Source organism: Notamacropus eugenii, chromosome 1, assembly GCF_028372415.1.
Source record: "Notamacropus eugenii isolate mMacEug1 chromosome 1, mMacEug1.pri_v2, whole genome shotgun sequence".
Classification (NCBI taxonomy): Eukaryota; Metazoa; Chordata; class Mammalia; order Diprotodontia; family Macropodidae; genus Notamacropus; species Notamacropus eugenii.
The window spans coordinates 603,588,501-603,613,217 of NC_092872.1; the positions used below are offsets into that span (position 1 = coordinate 603,588,501).

The window sequence follows — 24,717 nt, forward strand, 5'->3', positions numbered from 1 at the left end:
ATTTTATAGATGAAGAACTTAAGCTCGAGAAAGATGAGTTAACTTGCCCAAGGTCAAAGAAGGGGTAAATAGTGGAATAAGGATTCAAATCATGCTCTTCAGGCTTCAAATCCAGTGTTCTTTTCAATAAACCATGATACTCTCTTTCCCTAATGATAAAATAAATGGAAATCAAATACCATATGAATATACCATAGTACAAAATAAATTAAGGCTTGATTAGAGGCAGGAAAATCTTGGTTCAAATTCTAACTCGGATACATGAGCCAATCATCTAACCTCTCTGAGCCTCAGTTTTCTTATATGTAAAAATGGCATGGTAATGCCTGTAGTACCTACCTCACATAGTTGTAAACATTAAATATATGTAAAATCCTTTCAAACCTTAAAGCACCATGTAAATAGCTGTCATCATTAATCCAGAAATGAAATTACTTTGAATGTTTTTCATAAACTTTGTCTTAGTGAAAAAATTCAATTCTAATCACATAACCAGAAAAATGTCAGTTATAATGAGAGAAGAAAGCCAAATTAAAATAGGGGAGAAAATGAATGGATTTAAATCAAAAGGAAAAAGCTTAAGTTACAGCAAAAGAAAGCCTCGTTCAATATTTAAAATTTCCCTAGACTGAATGATTATTCAACCAATATTTATTGATGACCTATATTGAAGACATTGGGTTAGCTGTTCTTTCTCTCTAGTTGAAGGGTCTGCAAGAACATCATCCTTTCAGGTCAATACCTCATCCCTCAAAACAAGCACTTATTCCTTTTACTCTGAATTTTATTTTATTTATTTACTTTGAGCTCACTATCCTTTGATTCAGCAGTCAGCCCACACCTGGAAATATACTTCCAGAATATAGAAGATACAACCGAAGTTCTTAGCAGACCTCTTTGTAGTAGCAAAGTAGAAACATACTCCATAGTCGTTGATTGGGGAATGGCTTAAAAAGTTAAGGTGTATGAATAAAAGAAATGATTAATATGCAAAGTTCAGAGACACATGGGAAGATTTATATGAATTAATACAGAATGAAATAAGTAGAACCAAGAGGACAACATATACAGTGACTACAACAAGATAAATGAAAAAGAAATCACCAAAAGTAAGTTGAATTCCGAGTAAAGGGAAAATCAATAAAGATCCTAAAGAAGAGATAATGTAACACACCTTTACCTTTATAGCTGAAAGATGGGAAATTCCTAGATCAGAATATTCTTTATATGTTATTTGAACAAGCTTTGATATTTTATGTTTTTACTTAATTGTTTTTCATCGTCACAAGGGTAGTGGTTAAAAAGGCAACAAGACAGGTAAGACGGGAAGTGACTATGATGCAGAAATAAGACATCAACAAAATATATTTTTAAAAAGGAAAAATGTTAAAGTCTAAAAAAAGACACCTGCCTAAAGAGGAACATACTTCACCCTTCCTCCTCCCTTGGAAGATCAAAGATCAGAGAACCTCAAAGTCAGAAGGGACCTTGAAAGTCATCCAGTCTAACCTGTATTTAACTAAGAATCCTTCCTACAACATTTTCAACATCCAGTCTTGACTTGTAGACCTCTAGGGAAGAAGAATTTATACCTTCCTAATGAAGCTCATTCACTTTTATACAGCTCTCATCATTTGAACTACTAAAGTAAATGTAATTATCAAGCAGACACAAATATTTCAGATGTGCTAACAAAAACAATTTTAATTTTAAAGTGCAAATTAGCTTAAAGATAGTAACAAAATCATTTCTTTCAAAATTCCCAATGGAACCTTTTTTTATAAATAATCTTTTTTCTGGAATTTTTTCCAAATTGTATAGTTGGCACTTATATAATTGTACCAAGTATGATGATTTGGTTTTACTTTCTTCAATCTGTATAATATAAGCCTCCCATAATAAAATAAGAATAATAATGATAATATTTTAAGGTTTACAATGTTCTTTATATATATTATCTCAGTAAAGCCTCATAACAATTCTGGGAAGTAGGTTAAATAACCAATGTAGGATCACACAGCTAATAAGTACTTGAGGCAGGATTTTATTTCAGGCCTTCCTGAGCCCACATCCACTGTTCTGTCCTCACATTTGTTTTTCTTATATAGCATTTCTTATAACACAGAAATATTCCTTTACATTCATATACCATAATTACCTCGGCCATTCCCTGAACACACGAGCTGTTGCCAGCTCTTTACTATTAGAAACAATGTTGTTATGAATATTTTTTTTTCAGAAAGGCGCAGATAAATCTATGATCACTTGCATAACTGGAACCACTCTCCTTACAAAAGAAATGGGAAGTAGAAAGGGCAAAGGAAAAAGCCATATGAATGTCATTTTGAATCTTCTCAAAAAACTCTTTGGGAGCTGATGAGCTAGTCTGAAAAACATTTTTCCCAGGTGCTGAGAGAATAAATTGGGATGGCTTACTTAGAGTAGAAAGTAAAGATGACAGAATAAAGCAAAAAAAGGTCACCAAAGTCCCTAGGGAGATCCTTTGTGCAGAAGGAAGGAAAGGATTGTGGGACCTGGGTCAAAGAATGCAAAGTCTTAAATGGCCTGGAAACATTCCAACCACAAGACTGCCGGAAAGAACAAGAAAGCTTCATGCCTGCCCTTGGCAATCCATTCTAAAAGAGCCATAAGTCTCTTCTGAGGGAGAAAGAGGTTAGTACAGCAAAGAACTGGGACAGCAGTTACTTTAATGCAGGGAAGAGTAAAGGGGAGAGATTTTTTTTTTTTGGCTGTAAGTTTGCATTTAAGTTGTTTCAAGCCTTGCAAGCCTAAGTACTTGTAAGAGGAGCTTTTGACTATTCTCTAGGAAAGTACCATAAACTTATATTCTTAGATGCCACCTGAGGGAAGGCAGGTAAGGCAAGTTAACTCATGGGTCTTCTTCTGGAGAATGACTAAGTCTCACTTGGATGGGGACAGATGAGTCAGAAAAAAAAAATGAGCCCCACCCCCAATCCCCATGAAAGTATGACCTTTGTCCCATCAAGAAAGCTCCAGCATGGGAACTACACAATATAAGACAAGTCATGTGCATAAAAAAGTGCAAAAGAAGGCAGTACACAAAGGTCAAATGAGTAATGTTAACCAAGACTTTTAGAAGAACACAAAGAGAACTGTAGTACAGTACAGTAAAAAGAACAAACATGGATGTAGAAGTATTAGGTTCAAATGTCTCCTCCAATGAACAGTTAGGTAGGTGACTGTGGGGAAAGTCTCTCCAAGTCTCAGTTTCCACACATCTATAAAATAGGGATAATTATACTTGTTCTGTCTATATTACAGAGTGGTTGTGAGGAAAGTATTTTGTACAACTTACATTGTTATTCTAAAATTAGTTACTGTTATCAACACTCAGCTTGGATGATCAAGGAAGGTATGTCATAGAATCTGTAGCAACTACGTGGAAACTTCTGAGATAGCAGGGTTTTGATAGTATAAGAGGCATGATGCAGGAGAAAGAGGGCTAGATTGGGAATCAAGAGACCAGGATTAGAGCCCTGGATCTGCTACTTTCTATCTATGTGACTTTGGGGTAAATGTCTTCACTTTTTGGGGCATCAGTTTTCCTATCTGTGAAAATGAATTCTAATTTCTCCCTTTTCAGCTCCTTTTGATGTGTCTTCCCCATTAAAATGAAATGCTCTGTCCCCAAAGGTAGGGAAAATTTTGTGGCACTTAACCAATGCCTGGATTTAAGTACTTAATAAATGCTTGTTAGTTGTCTGACTGGCTCTAAAATCTATGATCCTAGGGGATCAAGAAAGAGAAAACTATTAAGACGTGGAATCCTCTTCCCTAAAGCTTATGTATAAGTAAATGCATACATAATAGATTTATATTTTTAAGTATATACTTTCTATTGTATATTTCTCTGATTCAATGCTTTTTTTTCAACAATTATCCTAAATTCAGACAGTTCCCTTTGCTCATAGAAAGTTAGAGTTGGAAGGAAGGCTTTAGGTGAAGCCCCTCTTCATTAGAAGTAGGGAGAGAAAGGAAGAAGGAAGGAAGAAAGGAAGAAAAGAAGGAAGAAGGGAAGGAAGGAAGGAAAAAGGAGGGAAAGAAGGGAAAGAGGAAGAAGGAGGGAAGGAAGGGAAGGAGGAAGAAAGAGAGAGGGAGGAAAGAAGGGAAAAGGAAGGAAGAAAACAAGAAAGGAAGGAAACAAGGAAGGAATGAAGGAAGAAGCAAGCATCTGTGTCAAGCACTGTGCTGAGCAGGGGGGAAACAACTCTCCACAAAATAGTTTTTTAGGTTCACTATTGATTAGAGAGATGCAAATCAAAACAGTTCTGAGGTACCACATCATCTCCATCAGATTGACTTAACATGACAAAACAGGAAAATGATACATGTTGGAGAAGATGTGGGATAGTTGGAACACTAATTCATTATTGGTGGAGCTGATCCAACCATTCTGGAGAGCAATTTGGACCTTCAACCCAGCAATTCTGCTTCTAAGGCTATATCCCAAACAGATCATAAAAATGGCAAAAGGACCCAAATATACAGAGATATTTGTAGTAGCTCTTTTTTGTGATAGCCAGGAGCTGGCAGTTGGGGAGATGCCCATCAGTTGGGGAATGACTGAGCAGGCTGTGGTATTCAAATGTGGGGGAATGCTATTGTGCTATGGGAAATGGTAGGTGGGCAGACTTCGAGAGATCCTGGAAAGACCCGTGTGAACTGATGCTGAGTGAAGTGAGTGAGGCTAGGGGAGCATTGTTCACAGAATAGCACAGTATACAATGACTGATTTTGATAGACTTCTCAGCAGTGCAGAGACTTAGAACCATTCTAGGTGACTCATGATGGAGGATGCTATCCATATACAGAGAAGGAACTATGGAGTCAGAATGCAGCGTAAAGTAGACTTTTTTTTTTCTTTTGTTTTTGTTTTTCCTTTCTCATGGTTTCTCCCATTCGTTGTGATTCTTCTATGAAACATGACTAAAGTGAAAATGTGCTTAATAGGAATGTATGTGTAGAGCCCATATCAGATTGCATGCTGTCTTAGGGAAGGATGGTGGATGGAGGGGAAGAAAATTTAAAACGTACAGAAATGAAAGTTGAAAACTAAAAATAAATAAATTGGAAAAAAAGTTATAAACATAGTCTTTTAGGTAAATATTTATTTGGCATTCAAACAACATGGGCAACCCATTGGAGTTATGGTCTCTGCAGAAGAATTTGAATGCTTGGCAGTTAAGCTGAAGAAAGGATCTCAGTGTCTGGTATCTTATCTTTCCAGATGATCTTCAGAATCTTCCCGAGATAATTCAAATGGAAGCAATTCAGTTTCCTGGTATGGTGCTGGTATACTGTCCAGATTTCACAGGCATACAACAGTGAGTTCAATACAATAACTTGGTAGGCCTTGAGCTTACTAGGCAGCCTAATGCCTCTTCTCTCCTACATTTTTCTTCAAAACCTTCCAAACGCTGACCTAGTTCTGCAATGCATACATCAACCTCATCCTCTATCTGTATATCCTGCCTACTAAGGAGGACTTTGGCAAGAATCTTACCAGCAATGATTAAGAAAGAGAACCCCATTTGATTGTCATAGGACAATTTATTTCCTTTTCCTTTGTAGAGAAGGACAACGGAGGCAACCTTTAACTCCTGGGGGATAACCTCCTCTTGCCATATAACCCAGATTTTAGTCAGCTTTTGTACAAAAAGTGGACCCTCTGACTTGTAAATCTCAGCTAGAATATAATCAGACCCAGGCATTTTGCCACATGAGAGGAGCCTAATAGTATTCAAAACCTCTTCTTCAGTTAGAAGTTTGGCTAGAGAGGGACTGACTTCAACTTGAAGTACACAGTCCCTGGTTCAGCATTGGTTTTTCATGGTTTGTTGAACACTATAGAATTGTTCAGTCCATCTCTTCAGGATCATGTCCTTATCACTAATCAATGTGGCTCCATTAGTGTTGAATAGTTGAGAAGCACCATAGGTCTTTCACCCATAAATAGCCTTCATGGCATCATAAAAGTGCTTTGGATTGTTAATATCACAGCAAAACGGAAACTCATCTGCCTTCTTACTATGCCAGAATCCTGCATCTCTCTATGTGTAGCTTGTACCTTACTTTTAAAGGAGTTAATTGCTATCTTCTTAGAGATGGGCAAACCACCCTGCTGGTAAACCTGTGGAGTTCTCATTTTTCACTTAGTAGCTTCTGACTTTCCTCATCATTTTCATCAACCAGTCTTGATATTTTCAAATGTTCTGACCCAGATGAGTAAATGTAGTGCTGCACAACAAATCTCTGAAAGCTGCTCACTCCTTTTCTGCTCTACTGTTCCCAACAGTGTGTTGACTAAGCTTTCCTTCCAAGTCAGCCGCAAACTGTTCATGCTTGGAGAAGCACTCTAATCTGTTGACATTAAGTCTGCTAGTAGTCATCCTACCTTAGGGCCATCATTTTTGTTGAATGTGAATGTTTAGCTTGGAAAGGATAAGTCTACATGTCCAGTACTCTGCACCATACATCATTTTCATCACTCTCACATTCTGTCTCTCTTCTCCTTAAATGATATAAGACTATTAAATGCCAGTGTTTACTGTGAGGGTGCATCCATGAAGTTTTTTTGGCTTTTAGGCAAACAGAAAACAACTTTCGTGATAAGGTCATGAGATGCACAAGTGTTCAGTAGTAGATGACTATTGCTACTGCTGTTTCTGACTCCATTCCTCCCAAGGAGGTTAAACAGCTTGCCCAATAAATGTGAGAAACAGGAGTTGAACCCAGGTCTTCCTGGCTCTCAATCCACCACGTGACATCACAATATTTCCATCTACCACAATTGTAAAGCATATGAACACTGTTAGGAATACCCTTGCCTCTTCTCTTTATCTTGATGCTGTATCTTATTAGATCATTTTAAAAACACACACTCCATTCCCTATAATATAAAAACTTTGAAAGTAGAGACTCAAAACAGTAAAACTATAACAGTACTAGAGTCTTGATATGATTGGAAAAAAAAAAGGAAATCAATTTTGACCCTATTAACCCAGTGCAAAGCTAGACATCAAAATTAGAGGAATGATAGAGTAAAAAGTTCATGTGACAAAATTCAGAACTGATGCTGAAGCTAAGGATATAAGTATTTAAAAACAAGAGCTCAAATAGCCTATTTGCTGAATTCCTAGAGTTGTACAAATACCCATGGACCATGGGTTTATGAACTAGTTGATTTTTTTTAAGTTTTGATACCTATTTAAATTTGATTGGTTTCCTTTAGAATCTGATATATTTTATGTATTTAAAAGCATATCCTGAAAAGGGTCCATAGGCATCGCCAGACTAAAGATGAGTCCGTCACATCCAAAAGGTTAATAATCCCTGAATTAATCCAACCCCTTCTTTTATAGATGCTGAAAGATGAAATAACTTTTCTAAAGAGGGAAGGGCAAGATATCATGGAATCTGCTTTTCCTATGCATTTTTTGGGTTCAGCAAGCAGGAGAATAGTGAAGAAAGAAGAAGGCTCCAGAGAAAAACGTCAACAGTAGATCCAAAGAATGCTGACATTGATTGCTCTAAGACAGAATAGAAAAGTCTACCCACTGAAGGAGAAATTTAAGCAATAGTCAGAATAATACTATCTGTCTATCACCCAAAACTCTTACCATCACCATCATTCCAGCCCCAATCTTCTCCAAATTTAACATGTTGAGACTCTAGTTTTTTCTCTTACCTCACTGCTAAATATCATCATTTTGGGTTAGGAAAGTAGAAAAGCCCAATAATTATATGGATAATTTAGTAAAAAAAAATTAACTTTGGACCAAATTTAGCTTTACTTTTATAAATCCCTAGGAAAAAAAAAGCCTAGAGTAGTACTGCATGGGTGCTAATTTTGAATAATTCAGTCCAATGCTTTGAGGGCCTGTGATTGAGCTGGAGAATTTCCCAGTTCCATTCTGAATTTTGCTAACAGGAATATGTCAGGCTGAAAATGCTTCAAGAATGTTGGTCTGTAAATTCAAGACAGTTCAAAGTGAAGGCTTCAACAGAACAAGAACAAGTAAGGACTTTTCTAAAATAGTTCTGGAAATGCAGCTTTCACATCACCATTCTTTGATTAATAATTGTCTCAATTTTTTATTCTTTGCTGTCCCTCTTCTCAGTTGTTAATGCTACCAACATAGCTTAAAACATCAAGCAAAGATGGCTAAAAAGTTTGAATGTTAAAAAAAAGTACAACAAAACAAAACTTGTGGCTTTTCAGACACTGTTACTGCTTTAAGGGAGCTTTATCATAAGTGAATATTTTGAAACTCACACCCACTTGATGTTAACTTGACATTCCTCTGTGGTTTGAATTTTGGAATGACCTATTTTTCCTGAAATCATAAAATTCAAAGCTACCATTCCTAAATCATTTCTTTGTTAACTCTGTGACACTAAAAATTAACTGGCAAAATATTTTTCAGAATAAAGTAAATGATTATAGGTTCCACAGTCCTAGAGTTAGAAGGCTTCCATTTGAAAGATCCTCTAGTCAGTTACTATACAAACATTTATTTAGCATGTATTACATTTCAGGAACTGCTCTAGACCTAGGAGACACAAAAACACAACTGCAAAAATAGTCTCCGCTAGCTAAGAGCTTACCCCTTCATTTTACAGATAAAGAAACTGAGGCCCACACAGGTTAAGTTATTTATCCAGGGGCACAAAGACCCAGAATTAAGTCTTCAAAAAAAAAAAAAGCTGAGCCAACTTTTTGTAGACTTAGGTACAAACCTTTTGCATTTTCTGCCATGTGAAATAAAATGTGTTCTGAACAAACAAAACAAAACAAAGGTGAGCTAAGCAAGAAGAGACTTTCCCATTTAAGTTCTAGTCCTGACCCAATTATGCCTTTGCTTGTTGTTTATCATATCAAGAATGCCCCCTTATCTCCTGTTTTAATACCAACTACATTTTGGTGGACGAAGAAATGGCTTTAACACATTTTTGTCTAAGAAAAAGTCTGTCCAGAGAAGCATTAGTAGTTAATAATTTCTTTGCAATTAAAAAAAAAGTTCTTCATGAATAACCACAATCCTTCAGTTTTCACTCACTTTCTGAGTTCTGGGTTCAAAACTGATCATTTAGTTTCTGACGAAACTGACCAAGAGATTAAGGGATTTATCCAAGGTCACACAAGAGAGGAGGAAGATTTCAGTCTAGATTTTCTGACTACCAAGGTAGCACTCTTTCCATACTTACAGACTGATCATAATGTATCCTGGTCCATTCTGCATTTGGGAAATATTAATTCTCTGACTATAAGACTGCTAAAACCAGAAGAACCACAGTATAGACAATGAAAATAAAAACTAGAGAAAGGGAAACTCATTTTACCTACAGACTCAAAATTTTCTTTCAGCTACTCTACTAGTTGGTACCAACTATAGAGCTAAACAGATGGTCACTATCCTTAGTTTTGCAACACCTCAGATGTTCCTGTTTTCTCAAGTGTAGGGATATTTCCCCAAATCTCAAATCAATAAGTATATTTTCTGTAGTGCTTTAGGTGGGCATATGTACCGAGTCTTTGAATACAGTCTAGTTTTGGAGATAAATTCATTCAAGAAACTCCAGATTGGTTTTAAAGTTAGAGCTTAACAGCACAAACAGATAAGACTTCTACTTTTCAGGGACTATCTAATTTGTGATTAAGCTTCTTTTCTAATCTGTCTCTTCATATTAGCAGTCCCCTTTTAAGTCACTGGGAAGAGAATGGAATGGAAAGCAAACCAATGAATCTCTTGTTTTGCTGATCCCATTACAAGTCTGGTGGTGGGAGGCGAATTCAATGGTTAAAATAATATTTTTGAATGCTCTATGGATGTCACTTATCTAGTCTTCTCCTGTGGGTTCCACCTTTTCCTCCCACCTCTCTTTTCAACTCACTAGCAAATCAAATGAATTATTAGAAATATATATATATATGTGTGTGTTATATATATATACATATATATATATATATATACATATATATATATGTATATGTGTTAGAACTAGGGAAAGCCTTACTTTAGCATGATGCAATTTCTACCTTTAAATATATTTCCTAATATGATTGGTTTTTCCTTAGGTTTTAGTAGTGAGAATGCCCTTCTTTTCTTTAGGAAGGAAAGAATATTTTAGGTTTTTCAAAAGACCAAAGTTGCTGTTACTTTAACAGGAATTAAAGAGTCTTTTTTTTGTGCCATGGACCCCTTTGGGCAGTCTGGTGAAGCTGTGGACTTTTCTCAGGATTTAAATGTATAAAATAAAATACATGGGATTACAAAGGAAGTCAATTGTATTGAAATACAGTTACAAGCATCTTATCACGAGATTAATACATTATGATCAGGTAGGATTCATACCAGGACTACAGGGCTGGTTCAATATTAGGAAAACTATTAGCATTACCGATCACATCAACAACAAAGCTAACAAAAACCACATGATTATCTCAATAGATGCAGAAAAAGCTTTTGACAAAATATAACACCCATTCCTACTAAAAACACTGGAGAACATAGGAATAAAGGGAAATTTCCATAAAATAATAAGCAGTATCTATCTAAAACCTTCAGCAAGCATTATATGCAATGGGGATAAGCTAGATGCATTCCCAATAAGATCAGGGGTGAAACAAGGTTGTCCATTATCACCACTATTATTTAATATGGTACTAGAAATGTTAGCTGTAGCAATTAGACAAGATAAAGATATTCAAGGAATAAGAATAGCCAAAGAAGAAAATAAGTTATCACTCTTTGCAGATGATATGATGATTTACCTAGAGAATCCCAGAGATTCAAGTAAAAAATTACTTGAATTAATAAACAACTTTGGCAAAGTTGCAGGTTACAAACTAAACCCACACAAATCTTCTGCATTCCTATATATTAGCAACAAAGTCCAACAGCAAGAGATAGAAAGAGAAATCCCATTTAAAGCTAGGGTAGACAGTATAAAATACTTAGGAGTCTACCTGCCAAAACAAACCCAGGGATTATATGAACACAATTACAAGACACTTTTGGCACAAATAAAGTCAGATTTAAGTAAGTGGAAAAACATTAGTTGCTCATGGGTAGGTCGTGCTAATATAATAAAAATGACAATTCTACCTAAATTAATATACTTATTTAGTGCCATACCAATTAAACTATCAGACAATTACTTTCTAGAGCTGGATAAAATAATATCAAAATTCATTTGGAAAAACAAAAGGTCCAGAATATCAAAGGGACTAATGAAAAGAAATGCTTGGGAAGGTGGCCTAGCGCTATCAGACCTCAAATTGTACTATAAAGCAGCAATTATCAAAACCACTTGGTATTGGCTAAGAAACAGAGAGGTAGACAAGTGGAATAGACTTGGCACTCAAGATGTAGTAGGCAAGGAATATAGCAACCTTCTGTTTGATAAACCCAAGGACCCCAGCTTCTGGGATAAGAACTCATTATTTGACAAAAATTGCAGGGGAAAATTGGATAACAGTGTGGCAGAAATTAGGCATAGACCCATACCTGACACCATACACAAGAATAAAGTCCAAATGGGTACATGATTTAGGTATAAAGATTGATACCATGAATAAACTGGAGAAGCAAGGAATAGTGTATTTATCAGATCTATGGAGAAGGGAAGAATTCTTTACTAAAGGAGAGATAGAAAGCATTATGAAATGCAAAATGGATAACTTTGATTACATTAAACTGAGAAGTTTTTGCACAACCAAACCCAATGCAGCCAAAATCCAGAGGGATGTAGTAAATTGGGAAAGAATTTTTACAGCTAAGCTCGGGGATAAAGGCCTCATTTCTAGAATATATAGAGAACTGACCCAAATGTATAATCATACAAGTCATTCCCCAATTGAGAAATGGTCAAAGGATATGAACAGGCAATTTTCAGAAGAAGAAATTAAAGCTATCTATAATCATATGAAAAAATGATCTAAATCACTATTGATTAGAGAGATGCAAATCAAAACAACTCTGAGGTACCACATCACACCTATAAGATTGGCAAACATGAAAGAGCAAGAAAATGATAAATGCTGGAGAGGATGTGGGAGAGTTGGAACACTAATTCATTGTTGGTGGAGCTGCGAGCGCATCCAACCATTCTGGAGAGCAATTTGGAACTATGCCCAAAGGGCTACAAAAATGTGCATACCCTTTGACCCAGCAATATCGCTACTAGGACTGTATCCCCAAGAGATCATAAAAATGGGAAAGGGTCCCACATGTACAAAAATATTTATAGCAGCACTCTATGTAGTTGCCAAAAACTGGAAGTCAAGGGGATGTCCATCAATTGGGGAATGGCTGAATAAATTATGGTATATGAATGTAATGGAGTACTATTGTGCCATAAGAAATGATGAACAAGAAGACTTCAGAGAGGCCTGGAAGGACTTATATGACCTGATGCTGAGTGAAAGGAGCAGAACCAGGAGAACTTTGTGCACAGCAACGACCACAGTGTGTGAGAGTTTTTTCTGGTAGACTTGGATTTTTGTAATAACGCAAAAACTTCTTATAAAAAAAAAAAAACCCAAAGGTGGTTCTCAAGGCAAAATGCCTTCCACACTCAGAGAAAGAAATATGGAAGTCACTCACAAAATGTAGCAGATCATGTTTGTGTATGTGTATGTGTTTGTGTATCATGTTTTGATTTGTTATATGATTTCTTTCATTTATTTTAGTCTGACTACATAGCATGACTATAGTGAAAATATACTCAATAGGAAAGTATATGTAGAATCTATACAGAATTGTATGCAGTCGTGGGGAGGGAGGGGGGTAGTGGGGGGTAGGTGGGGGGGGATAAAATCTCAATTGTATGGCAGTGATTGTTAAACATTAAAAAATAAAAGTAAAAAAAAAATAAAATAAAAATAAATTAAAAAAAAAAGAAATACAGTTACAAATATTAAAAAAAAAAAAACAAGGTCATGGATCTCAGGATGAGAATATCTTGCTTTAACAGACTGACAAGTCACAAGAAAAAACAATTTTAAAAATTCAATTTATAATAACTTCCCTTCATCTTTTAGTTCTAGGCAAAGCCTTTTATGGTTATCAAACCAAAGCCTGTTGTCATGTGCAGGAGATTTTACTGCCGATTAAAAACAAAAGACAGAGTCCCCTCCCCCTTTTATAATCATCTTATTTCCCTCCTTAAAACAATGTTCACATAGTTAGGACTAATTTATTTTCAGTTCTACCATTTTACTCCAAGGTTGTCCTGGGATCAATCTCAGAGATAGCCCAATGTGGCTGATAACTAAGGCAGATTTTATCTGAAAGTTCAGGCAAAAGTTCAAGAGATTTCTTTAAGTTTGGCTTTTTTTTGTTGTTTTAATGTGTTTTTTTAAGTGTTTGCCTTTAATTGCCTTACAGCTAAATTTCCTGAATTCTTAAACTGCCACATTCCTCACCCTAAAGAGTCTAGTCTCAGGTAATCCATATGCAAAAAGGGGCACTATTCAGAATTCTTTCAGAATACAGAATGTACATCACAAATTAAAGCTTCCAAGGATTCCTAAAAACTTCAACATCATCTGGGAGCACAAAAGCTAACATTTGTAGCTATACCTCGAATCTATCAGCTAACCACATTCATCATGAAAAGAGATGGAAACCACATGTGGCACAGGAAGAGAAACCACTTAGCTAAGGAAAAATGTCTGGTACATGTTTAGTTAGCAAAAAAGCTACAGGGGTTTTTGTTGATGATTTTGTAGATTGCAAGTAACTCTTCTTAAAATCCTAGAGACAGAGAGATTTTTTTTCAGAAAAGCTGTTGAATTCTGTCCTGGCAACAATAAAGCAAAAGACATAATGGATTCCATTATTTTGTTTCAGTGTTCAATACAGGGAAAAGTCTACTATGAATTTCAATACAGAATAATCATTTTTTTAAATGAGGAAATTGAGGCCCAAAAGGTGATTTAAGGCTAAATTCAAGGTGATTCAAGGTTAAAATGAGACGCAGATCTTCGGACTCCAAGGTCCAGATTCATTCTACTGTAGGTGGTGATCTAAACATTATTAAACATTCTTCATAGAGAAGCAGCTGAGGCATAGTGGAAAGCACACTGAATCTGAAATCAGAGGACTTGGCTTCAGGTAAGGAAAAATTCTCTAGTAATTACAGTTAATACCAAAGTGGAAGGAGTTGACTCTGGTGATAATGGATTTTTCTTCACTGCAGGCTTCAAAATAAAAACTATTTATACAGTATTTTAAAGTTTGCAAAAACACTCCATATACGTTATCTCATTTGAAGTAGATGCTGCAGCTGTTATCAGTTCTTTTTTACAGGTGAGAAAGGCGAGTCTGAGGGAGGTTAAGTGAGTTGTTTAGCACTGTGCTTGGCACATAGTAAGTGTTTGAAAAATGTTTATTGATGGACTGAGCTAACAACTGTCAGGAGTGATTTGAACCAAGATTTTGTTCAACATCAAGTCTAATACACTGAAAAGATCTTTAAAAACAAAGGCTAGATGGCCACTTAGACATGAGGTAGAAGAAATTTGTTTTAGGTTTAGGATGAGCTTCTCTTTCTTGGAGTCTGTTATTCCGTAAATATTCTGTATGTTTCAGTTCTGCCACTTACCTCTATAAGCTTGCTAAAATCATGACACTTCTTTGGACCTCAGTTTCTTCATATGAAAAATGAGGTCTCACACACACACACACACACACACATACACACACACACACACACTCTCCTATGCAGTTATAACTATAACAGCTAACCTATCAGTTAACTATATTATATTATTCCTATGTGAAGCGTTACTCAACCTGAAATAAGTTGTTACTGGTCTCCAAACTCACCCGGGAGAGCCTAGGGCTTAAAGATAGAAAAAATCTTTAGGAGGTTTCGTGGCTGCCTGTACAGCCTAGTGGTCACTGCAAAGACTCTAGCTTTTAAGGTGGATTCTGCAGATTTGTCTTTAGGAATTCTTTACTCTCAGTATTAAAAGGGAGGGGACGATGATTGACCGAGGGAGAGAAAAGGAATATTTCTCACCCTTTCCTTACCTCATAAGAGGCTAATACAGCTTGCACTCGGTTTACTAGCGAGTCCTTGAGCAAATAAATAGCTTAACTATTCCGAACTCGTTTCCTTTTCTGTAAAATGAGAGATTTAGACCACCACTTTGAATATCCCTCCTTACTTTATATCTATGATCCTAAGGATAAAGATCATCCGAGGGAAATTCTGGGCGCTCCCGGGAAGATGCTATCAGGTGAGCCAACTTTCAAAGCCAAGAAGCAATAGAACAGTAAGCTCTCCTCTGGATCTGGCTCTTGCAACCCCAAGCTCTCACCATGGGAGTAGGAGTAAGGGCTGGAGAAGAGGTGGGGGAAGGGACATGAAGGGGTGTGTTTGTAGGGGGAGTAGTCAACCAAAAAGTATTTTATGAAGCGCCTACTGTGTTCCAGGCACCCTGTGGAATCAGAAATACCAAAGTAAGAGGAAAGGAAGGAAGGAAGCAAAACTCCGGGAGGAGCCTTGGAGTCGTTTGCAAACCAAAGCACGCCTGTGTTAGTGTTTACGCACACACACACACACACACACACACACACACACACACACACACACACACACTCTCTCTCTCTCTCTCTCTCTCTCTCTCTCTCTCTCTCTCTCTCTCTCTCTCTCACTCACGAGCACACACAGACGGAGGGAAAGCGCACTCCTTCCCAGCCCCCACACCTGGACCTGGAGCCGAAGTTTGACAGCCACTCGGGGCTCCAGGCACTCACCTCCTCCGAAGACTGGCGACAGCACCAGTTGGATGAGAAAAAGCAGTCCCTGGTGCCTCCAGCCCAGCTCCATAGCGGGAGCTTCAGGCCAACCAAAAAGTGAACTTCTCCTGCCAAGAAGGACCGCAGGGACCGCCCGGGGGGCTCACAGCTGGACAGACTCCTCAGCCCTGCACTGGACGAAGGAACTGGGGTATCAGAGAAGATCCGGGCCAGTCATCTCCAATAACTATTAAGCCCCCTACATTCACTCCCTCCTTAAGCCACTCACTCCCGCTGTACTCCACTGGGGTAGGGAACACAGAGAGCCTGCGACAAGCAGCCAGACTGGAGCCACAGGTTTAGGGACCAAACTTTGTAGCTGGCATGCGAAACCTGCCCTATCACTGAGCATGCTCAGTTCTGAGACTGCAACTCCCCCTCTGCAGCCACCTAAGAGTTTGAAAGTCCAGAGGGAAGGGGGGGGCGGAGCAGAGGAAATGGGGCGGGAAAGGGGGCTGAGCATCAGCTCAGGGGTTGGCACTCAGCCTCAGCTGAGTGAGAGCCGAGCAAGTAGAGGACCGGACATTTCCCCCGGGTAAATCAGGTTCAGCCCTAAAGGGTTTTTTTTCCCCCGAGGATAAAATAATGTAGGCAGACTCTGACCTCCCTTAAACCTCTCAGTCGGGACAATGTGTTCCGATCTATTTTAAAGAAAGAAAAAGAAAAGCAGTTTTTTACCTTCAAAAAATTTTTTTTAATCAATCGATAATTGACATTCATTTGTTGTGGATTTCGAGTTCCCTGAGAGTAAGGATAATCTGTTGCCTTTTTCTGTATATTCTGTGCTTAGTATACTGCCCGGCACATAGGAAATTAACACATGCTTGCTGATTTGACAGCATGCTCTGATAGGTACAAGGAGCAAGAAGAATACAAAGATTTGAGATCAGGGAGTTAGACTGTAATGGGAAGAGCATGTCTGGATTTTGGAGGTAGGATTCTGTTTTTGCTTTTTGCTCCTTCTCGGTCTAAAGTCCGTTATCCTCTGAATCTCAGTTTCGTCCTCTATAAAATGAGGGATTTGGATTACATGACTCCTTCCTCCTCTAAAACCCATCCTACTACAATCAAGCTAGTTGGGGAGATAAGACACATGAAAAGCTAACAATGAATAATCAATATAAAAAGAGGTATGCAAATAGGGCTCCAGTAAATAGAAACTAAATACAGATCTCTAAGCGATTCGAGGAATACAGTGCTAGATATGGAGTCAGAAAGACCTGAGTTTAAATTCTGCCTCAGAAACTTGCTAGCTGTGTGACTCTGAGAGAGTCATTTCACCTCTGTCAACTTCAGTTTCCTTCTCAGGAAAATGAGGATAAATAACAGTACCTATATCACAGGGTTGTAGTAAGGACCAAATGATGTTATATATTTTGAAATTAAATTATTTTTTAATGGACAGATATTCACCTTTCCTTCCCACCTTCCCCTCCTCTTTAAAAAAAAAAAAGGAAAACTCCTGTTAAAAAAAAAGAGAAAGGCACAAGAAAAACAGACAAAAAGAAAGAAAGAAATTCCCACATTGGCCATTTAGGAAAAATGTCTCAATCTATACAGAATGCATCACCTTTCTGTCAAGAGATGGATGGCATGTTACATCTTGAGTCCTATGGAATGATGATGGGTGGAGTTCCCAAGTCTTTTAAAGTTGCCTTTCTACAATACTGTCTTTGTATAAATTACTCTCCTGGTTCTGCTCTTTATTCTGCACCAATTCAAACCAGTTTTCCTGGGTTCTCTGAAACCATCTCCTTCAATATTTCTTGTGGTATAATACTATTCCATCACATTCATATATGATAATTTGTTCAGCCACTCCCCATGGAGCATATTGGCAGCCCTTCAGTTTCCAATTACTTGGTAAGACAAAAGAACAGCAATAAATATTTTTAAACATATGAATCTTTTCCCTGTTTCTTTGATTTCTTTGGGGGTATATATCTAGCAGTGGCTTTGAGCAGTGCTTTGAGTGCTTTGAGCAGTGGCTCAATTCATAAGAGAAGTTTAATAACCTTTTGACTACAGTTTCCAATTGCTTTCCAGAATGCTTGGGACAATTCATAGCTCCAGCAAAAGTGCACTAGTGTGGCCTATATCCCTGCCAATATTTCCAGTTTTCTTCTTATATTATCTTTGCCAATTCAATAAGTATGAGATAAAACCTCTGAGTTGCTTTAATTTTCATTCCTCTAATTACTAGTTATTTGAAGCATTCTTTCATATGCCTGTTAATATTTCTAATTTCTTTTTCTAAAAACTGCCTGTTAGTTTTCAGAGGAAGAAATTAAAACTATCTATAGTCATATGAAAAAATACTCTAAATCACTGTTGATGAGAGAGACGCAAATCAAAACAACTCTGAGGTACTACATCATACCTATCAGATTAGCTAATATGACAAAACAGGAAAATAATGTATGTTGGAGAAGATGTAGGAGAGTTGGAACACTAATTCATTGTTGGTAGAGTTATTAGCTGATCCAACCATTCTGGAGAGGAATTTGGAACTATGCCCAAAAGGGTATAATAATGTGCATACCCTTTGACCCAGCAATGCTGCTTCTAGGGCTGTATCTCAAAGAGATCATAAAAGTGGGAAAAGGACCCACATGTACAAAAATATTTATAGCTGCTCTTTTTGTGGTGGCCGAAAACTGGAAATCGAGGGAATGCCCATCAATTGAGGAATGGCTGAACAAGTTGTGGTATATGAATGTAATGGAATACTTTTCATGCTATAAGAAATGACAAACAGGAGGATTTCAGAAAAATCTGGAAAGATTTATATGTACTGATGCTGAGTGAAATGAGCAGAACCAGGAGAACATTATACACAGTAACAGCCACAGTGTGTGAAGACTGTTTGAGAAACTTAGCCTTTCATACCAATGCAAGGACCTAAAACATTTCCAAAGGACTCATGATGCAAAATACTATCCACATCCAGAGAAAGAACTATAGAGTCAGAATGCAGAATGAAGCAGACTATTTTCTCTTTTGTTATGTTTTGGTTGAGTTTAGTTTTTCTCATGGTTTCTCCCATTCATTTTAATTCTTCTATGCAACATGACATGTGAAAATGTGCTTACTAAGAAGGCATGTGGAGAATCCATATAAGATTGCATGCCATATTGGGGAGGGAGGGAGAGGGAGAAAATTTAAAACTCATGGAAGTGATTGTTAAAAACTGAAAACACATAAATAAATTATTAACAAAATTTAAATATAATTTTAAGAACTGCCTGTTCATATCCTTTGACTATCAATTGGGATGATATGACAAATATAAGTTTTTCTTTGCAAACCTTAAGGTAATTTATAAATGCTGGCTGTTACTATGAATACATATATAAAATGATATTTCCCTGGGCTCATGTAGTATCTTACCTAAAGAAAATATTTAACTACATAATTCTAGCCCATATTTACTTACACAGGAATTTAGTTTTACAAAATGCTTTATATGATCTAATTTGATTCTCATAATGGTTCTGTGAAGTACATAGAGTAAGAATCTTTAGTTATATATAATGATACTGAATCTCAGGGAGGTGGGGTGATTACCAAATTCATAAAGTGTGGCAAAGGATTACAGAACTTTCCTAACTTTTGTATCTTCTTGTACTTCATTCCCCTCCACCCTTTAATCTGTCTACACTGTCCTACTTACTATTGTTTGAACACAACACTCCCCCATCTTTGCATCTTTCCACTGGCTGCCCCATGTGCCTAAGATGTTCTCTCTCACACACCACTCTTTAGTTCCCCTGGTTTCCTTCAAGATTCAGATCCTAAGCTTCCTTGTGCAAGAGACTTTCAACAATCTCTCCAGCTACGAGTGCCTTCCCCTCTAAGATTACCTTCCATTTATTCTGCATATATATTATTTATGTGTAGTCTGCTGCATTAAAATGGGCCCCTTTCAAGGGTAAGAGCTGATTTTCCCTCCTTCCTTTGTATCCCCAGGATTTAGCACAGTATCTGACACATAATAACTATTTAATAGATACTTGTCAAGTGACTGGCCATGGAAGGAAACCAAGGCCCAGAAAGCCTAAGTGGCTTGATCAGATCCTCATATTCCAAATCCAGCACCAGCTCTTCTCCACCATACTACTCTGCTTCCCTATCTACTATATTTTATTTTCAAAACTATTATTTTAACAATTTTATGATAATCAAAGAAATTGGGAGGTGGCATACTATAAATAAAAGAGCACTCTCCTAGAGACCTACCATCAAATTCAAGCTGTACCACTTACTAGCTATGAGATGACTTTGGGTAAGGTGCTTTTCTTCTCTATGCCTCAGTCTCCTTATCTGTAAAATGATCAAAAGTAATGTGGTCTAGATGACCTCAAAGGTCCCTTTCCCCTGCAACTTTCTGTGACTCTATTATTTAAACCTGTGTATGATACTTTCCAATTTAGCATTCATTTATTCTAAAGAAAGAATTCAATTCTTTAAAACTCTCACATTTCCAAGAAAAGGAACTTCAACACTTTACAGTAAGATATTATCTTTTTGCTAGAAAATGCATTCAAGTTTCTTGAGAGCAGGAACTGTTTCATTTTTGGTTCTGTATCTATAGCACTGGATAAAAAAAAGGTCCAAGTCTCCCACTGCATCTAGTCATCTTGGTCTATATCTTCCCACTCACTGGACTTTGCACAGCCCTGCCTCACTTAAATCCACGTCACTTACAAATCATGACATCACCTTCCTGATATCACTGGTTCTCTTAGAGAATGAAGAACAAGCAACAATAATACTAAGTCCTTAATGCTTTTTAATTTATTGATAGGAAAGATAAAGAGATATTTAGATGCCAAGTTGGTCTGACCCCAAATCACAAAGAGATAATAAGTAAATAAAAGGAATCAGTTCAAAATTTGGAATTCAAGACAGATCATATCTCTCATTAGTATAAATCAATACCAGAGAATCAAGAATAGTTCTAGAGTCCCTGTATAGGAACTGGATCAGGAAAGGAGATACAGCCTTTTAGAGATGAAAAGATAAACAAAATCAGCAGGAAAAAGATCTTCAATTACCAAAAGCCAAAGGGAAACTTCAAAGTTAATAAAATGATGACAAGTGAATTTTTAAGTGATAGACGCTTTTTACAATTTTTGCCTTTATGAAAAAATTCTGATGCAGTTACTTAACAAGAAAAGTGTCACTTGTAACGAGAAAGTTACCAAACTAGGATAGGAAAGAAACAAAATAGATTTTTCAAAAAACAGCTTAAATTTCAGTTAGAATAGAATAGTATAGACTCTCCTTTCCTGGAGATTTAAAACAACAACAACCACAGAATAGGGTAATATTCAGAGTTTTATAGTGGAAAGAAAAAATACAGGACCAGGAATTAGACTTGGCTTCTAGTCCTGGTTCTGCCCATAACTAACTGTTTGTACGTTACACAATAATCAAAGACTATAAATTGCAGAATTGTTGCATTGGTAGAGGAAGTTTCCTCAATGGAAACTCCCTACAGCAATGAAATCACTGGTCAAGACCCTCCCTCAAAAAAATTTGACTTTGGACACACTTCCTTTTTCCTGTAAAATGAGAGGAAGTGTCATGGTATAGTCTATGGTCTCATCATTCACCTTAGTCTTCTCTTTTCTAAGCTAAACATTCTTTAATATTTATTATACATATGTATATATATTACATATACATCACATGTATTGTTTATAGATGTTCCCCATCTTCACAAAAAAAAAATGCTTTGATAGTGGTCTGTCATAGAAAACAGGAGATTTGGGTAGAATTATCTCTACCTAAAAATAAAAATGCTTGGCCCTTGAAAAATAAATTGAAATGAAAATCCTGCTTGTAGCACTGATAAGATGTTTTTGTTGGAAGGAGGGGGAGAAGCATTGTTTCCATTATGGGTTAGACTCCCTCCTTGTACAAGGCTCCCAGGAACAAGCTCTATTTGCAAACCAACCAACAAACAATCCTGAAATCCTTTCAGGAAGGGCTTATTTTTTAGTCTTGTACACATGTGTAAAAGAATGGAGACATATTTAATTCTTTAATGTATAAGCAGTCAGAGCTAAGAATCTCCTCCATCCCACCTCCCACCCTCAAGATCATTTGAGACAATTGTAGTCAGGTCACTAAAACATGCATATTTTAGAAATTACTTAGAACATAACTCCCCTGGAATGGTGACTGTGGTGAACAGTACTCATCAGAGTTTGGCAACTAATGAGCATAAATTTTGAGATTAGAGAACAATTGATGTACATTACCAGGCCGCTGATAAACAAGGAATAAAATAAGATATATGTATTTTCATACATAATCCTCTTTTTTTGTTATTTGTGTGTGAAAATGTTCATGTTTGTTGGTGTTTCCAAAGTTCAGAATGTATATACATACATATGTACGAATGTGTATGCATGTGTGCATACACACATATATACACATATGTGTATACATATATGTATGTGTGTATATGTATATAATACTCTCTCACCAGCAGACAGAATACAAAAATCAATGTTTTAAGAACATCGCAGGTTGATCATAGAAATGCTATAGATGCCTTTGGGAAGAATCACAAAATATGACAGTTAGAAGGGAACTCATCTATTATCAGTTCCAACTCATAAATGAAGGAATCCTCACTATAAGTAGCCAAGTATTCATCTAACCTCTTCTCTAAGACCTCTAAGAAGAGAAAACTCACTGGCTGTCAAGGTAAGCCCGGATTCTACTTTTTGATCACTCAAACTGTTAGGAAACTTGTCCTGACATCAAGCGTCTTTGAAAGGTGCTTCTGGTTCTACCCTATGAAGCCAAGGAGAATGGGTCTAATCCCTCTTCCATACATTATTGTTGTTCAGTTGTGTCCAAATCTGTGATCCTTTTTTGGGTTTTCTTGGCAACGATACTAAAACAGTTTGCCATTTCCTTCTCCAGCTTGTTTTCTAGATGAGAAAACTGAGACAAATAGGATTAAGTGGCTTGCCCTAGATCACATAGATAGTGCCTGAGGCTAGATTTGAACTCAGGTCTTTTTAACTCTAAGCCTGGTGCTCTATCCATTGTACCACCTAGCTGTCCTAAGTTTTTCACATGACAATCTTTCAAATACTTGAATAGAGTTATCATGTCCCCAGTAAGTCTTCTTTTCTCTAGGCTGCACATGCCTAGTTCCTTCAACCAATTCTCATATATCATGAATTCAAGGCCCCTCACCATCTTGTTTGCACTTTTCTGGCCCTTCTCCAATTTATCAATGTCATTCTTAAACTATGGCACCTAAATCTGAGCAAAATGCTCCGAATGGGATCTGATGAAGGTAGAATATAGTGAAACTACTTGTTTCTGAAAGCTACATTCTCCTTAATGCAGCCCAAGATCACACTAGCATTTTTTCCAACCACATCACACTGTGATTCAGATTGAGTTTGCAGTCCATTAAAACCCCCAGATCCTTTTTAGATTGCCTTCTATCCATCCCTCCCCCATACACTTGTGAAATGGATTTTTCATGCCTAATAATAGCTAGCATTTATATATAGTTTTAAGGTTTGAAATATAGTTTACAAATATCTCATTTTATCTTCATCACAATCCTAGGAGGTAGCTATTATTATTATTATTATTATTTTACAGATGAAAGGTGTTAAGTGACTTGCCTAGGGACACATAGCTAGTGTCTGAGGCCAGATTTGAACTCAACTTCCTGACTCTAGTTCCAAAACTTTCTCCACTGTGCCACCTTGTTGACTCCTTGACAGATTTTAAATATATGCCTATTGATTTGCATCTTATTAGATCCAGTGCGATACTCTAAAAAGTCAAGATCCTTTTGGATCTTGACTGTGAGTCAGTGTGCTATCTATCCTTCCCAGTTTTACATTTGCAAATTTGATCAATATATCATCTAGGCATGACCCTGATAAAATCTTTATCTTACCTTAAAGTTTTTAAGACGTTAACAAGAATTTTAAACCACTCAGGAACAAACTCAGATCCCTTGGACACTCCATTGGAGACTTTTAATCATATTGACATTGAACTATTAACAACTAATTTTTGAGTTTGGCCATCCAACCAGCTGTGGATGAATCCATCTGATTGATTTATTATCTAATTCTAATCCAAATCTCTCCATCTCTCTGCAAAAATAGTATCAGATAATTTATCAAAAGTTTTGCTAAAATCTAGGTAATCTACATCCCTGCCTTCCCTTAATCTATTAATTTAATTATCCTATACAAAAAGGAAATGAGGTTAGTCTGTCATGACTTGACTTGTTCTTGATAAAAATATCACACACAACTTCCCTTTCTAGAGATTTGTCAACAGTCTCTTTAATGAAGCTTTTTGAGAAGTTTCCCAGGAATCAAAGTCAAGCTTGCTGACCAAAGTCAAATTTGCAGCCTCCATTCTCTTTCCTTTTCTGAAAATTAGGATATTTGTCCTTCTTCAACTTCATGGTACCTTTCTGTTTTCCATGACCTTTCAAATATCAAGGACAGTGATTCAACAATCATATCTGCCAGTTATTTCAGGAACTAAAGAATGATGAACCAAGGTTCATCTGGGCTAGATGATGAAATCATCAAGGCCAGTTAAGGGATGTCTTTACTTACCTAGACTGTTAATTCCTTGTTAATCATGTTTCTTCTATCATTTCCAGGGTAAAGGCCATTCTCCTTTGCAGAAAAAACAAAATGATATTGAACAGTTTTGCCTTCTCCTTGTCAGTTATCATCCTCCCATTCACCCTAAGTAAGAATACTATCCATTCTTTTATCCTCTTTCTTCACCAAATAAAAATTAAAAAAAAAAAAACACCTTCTTTCTTCACTTTAGCATCCCTTGTCTTCCT

General features: G+C 36.8%; 1 protein-coding gene across 2 annotated transcripts in view; it reads right to left on the bottom strand.

Moving 5' to 3' along the window:
• MERTK (MER proto-oncogene, tyrosine kinase) overlaps nucleotides 1-24,497 on the bottom strand; it is a 132,389-nt gene extending 107,892 nt beyond the window's left edge. The window contains exon 1 of one of the 2 annotated variants that reach the window (XM_072634677.1): nucleotides 24,479-24,497. Coding sequence is in view for 1 of the 2 variants with exons in the window: in XM_072634676.1 (XP_072490777.1) it covers nucleotides 15,813-15,885 (73 nt within the window). In the remaining variant the exon portion in view is untranslated. Of the gene's footprint in view, nucleotides 1-15,812; nucleotides 16,258-24,478 lie in introns of those variants that run through there. The other variant, XM_072634676.1, reaches the window with a different exon arrangement.
• Nucleotides 24,498-24,717: the final 220 nt, after the last annotated feature.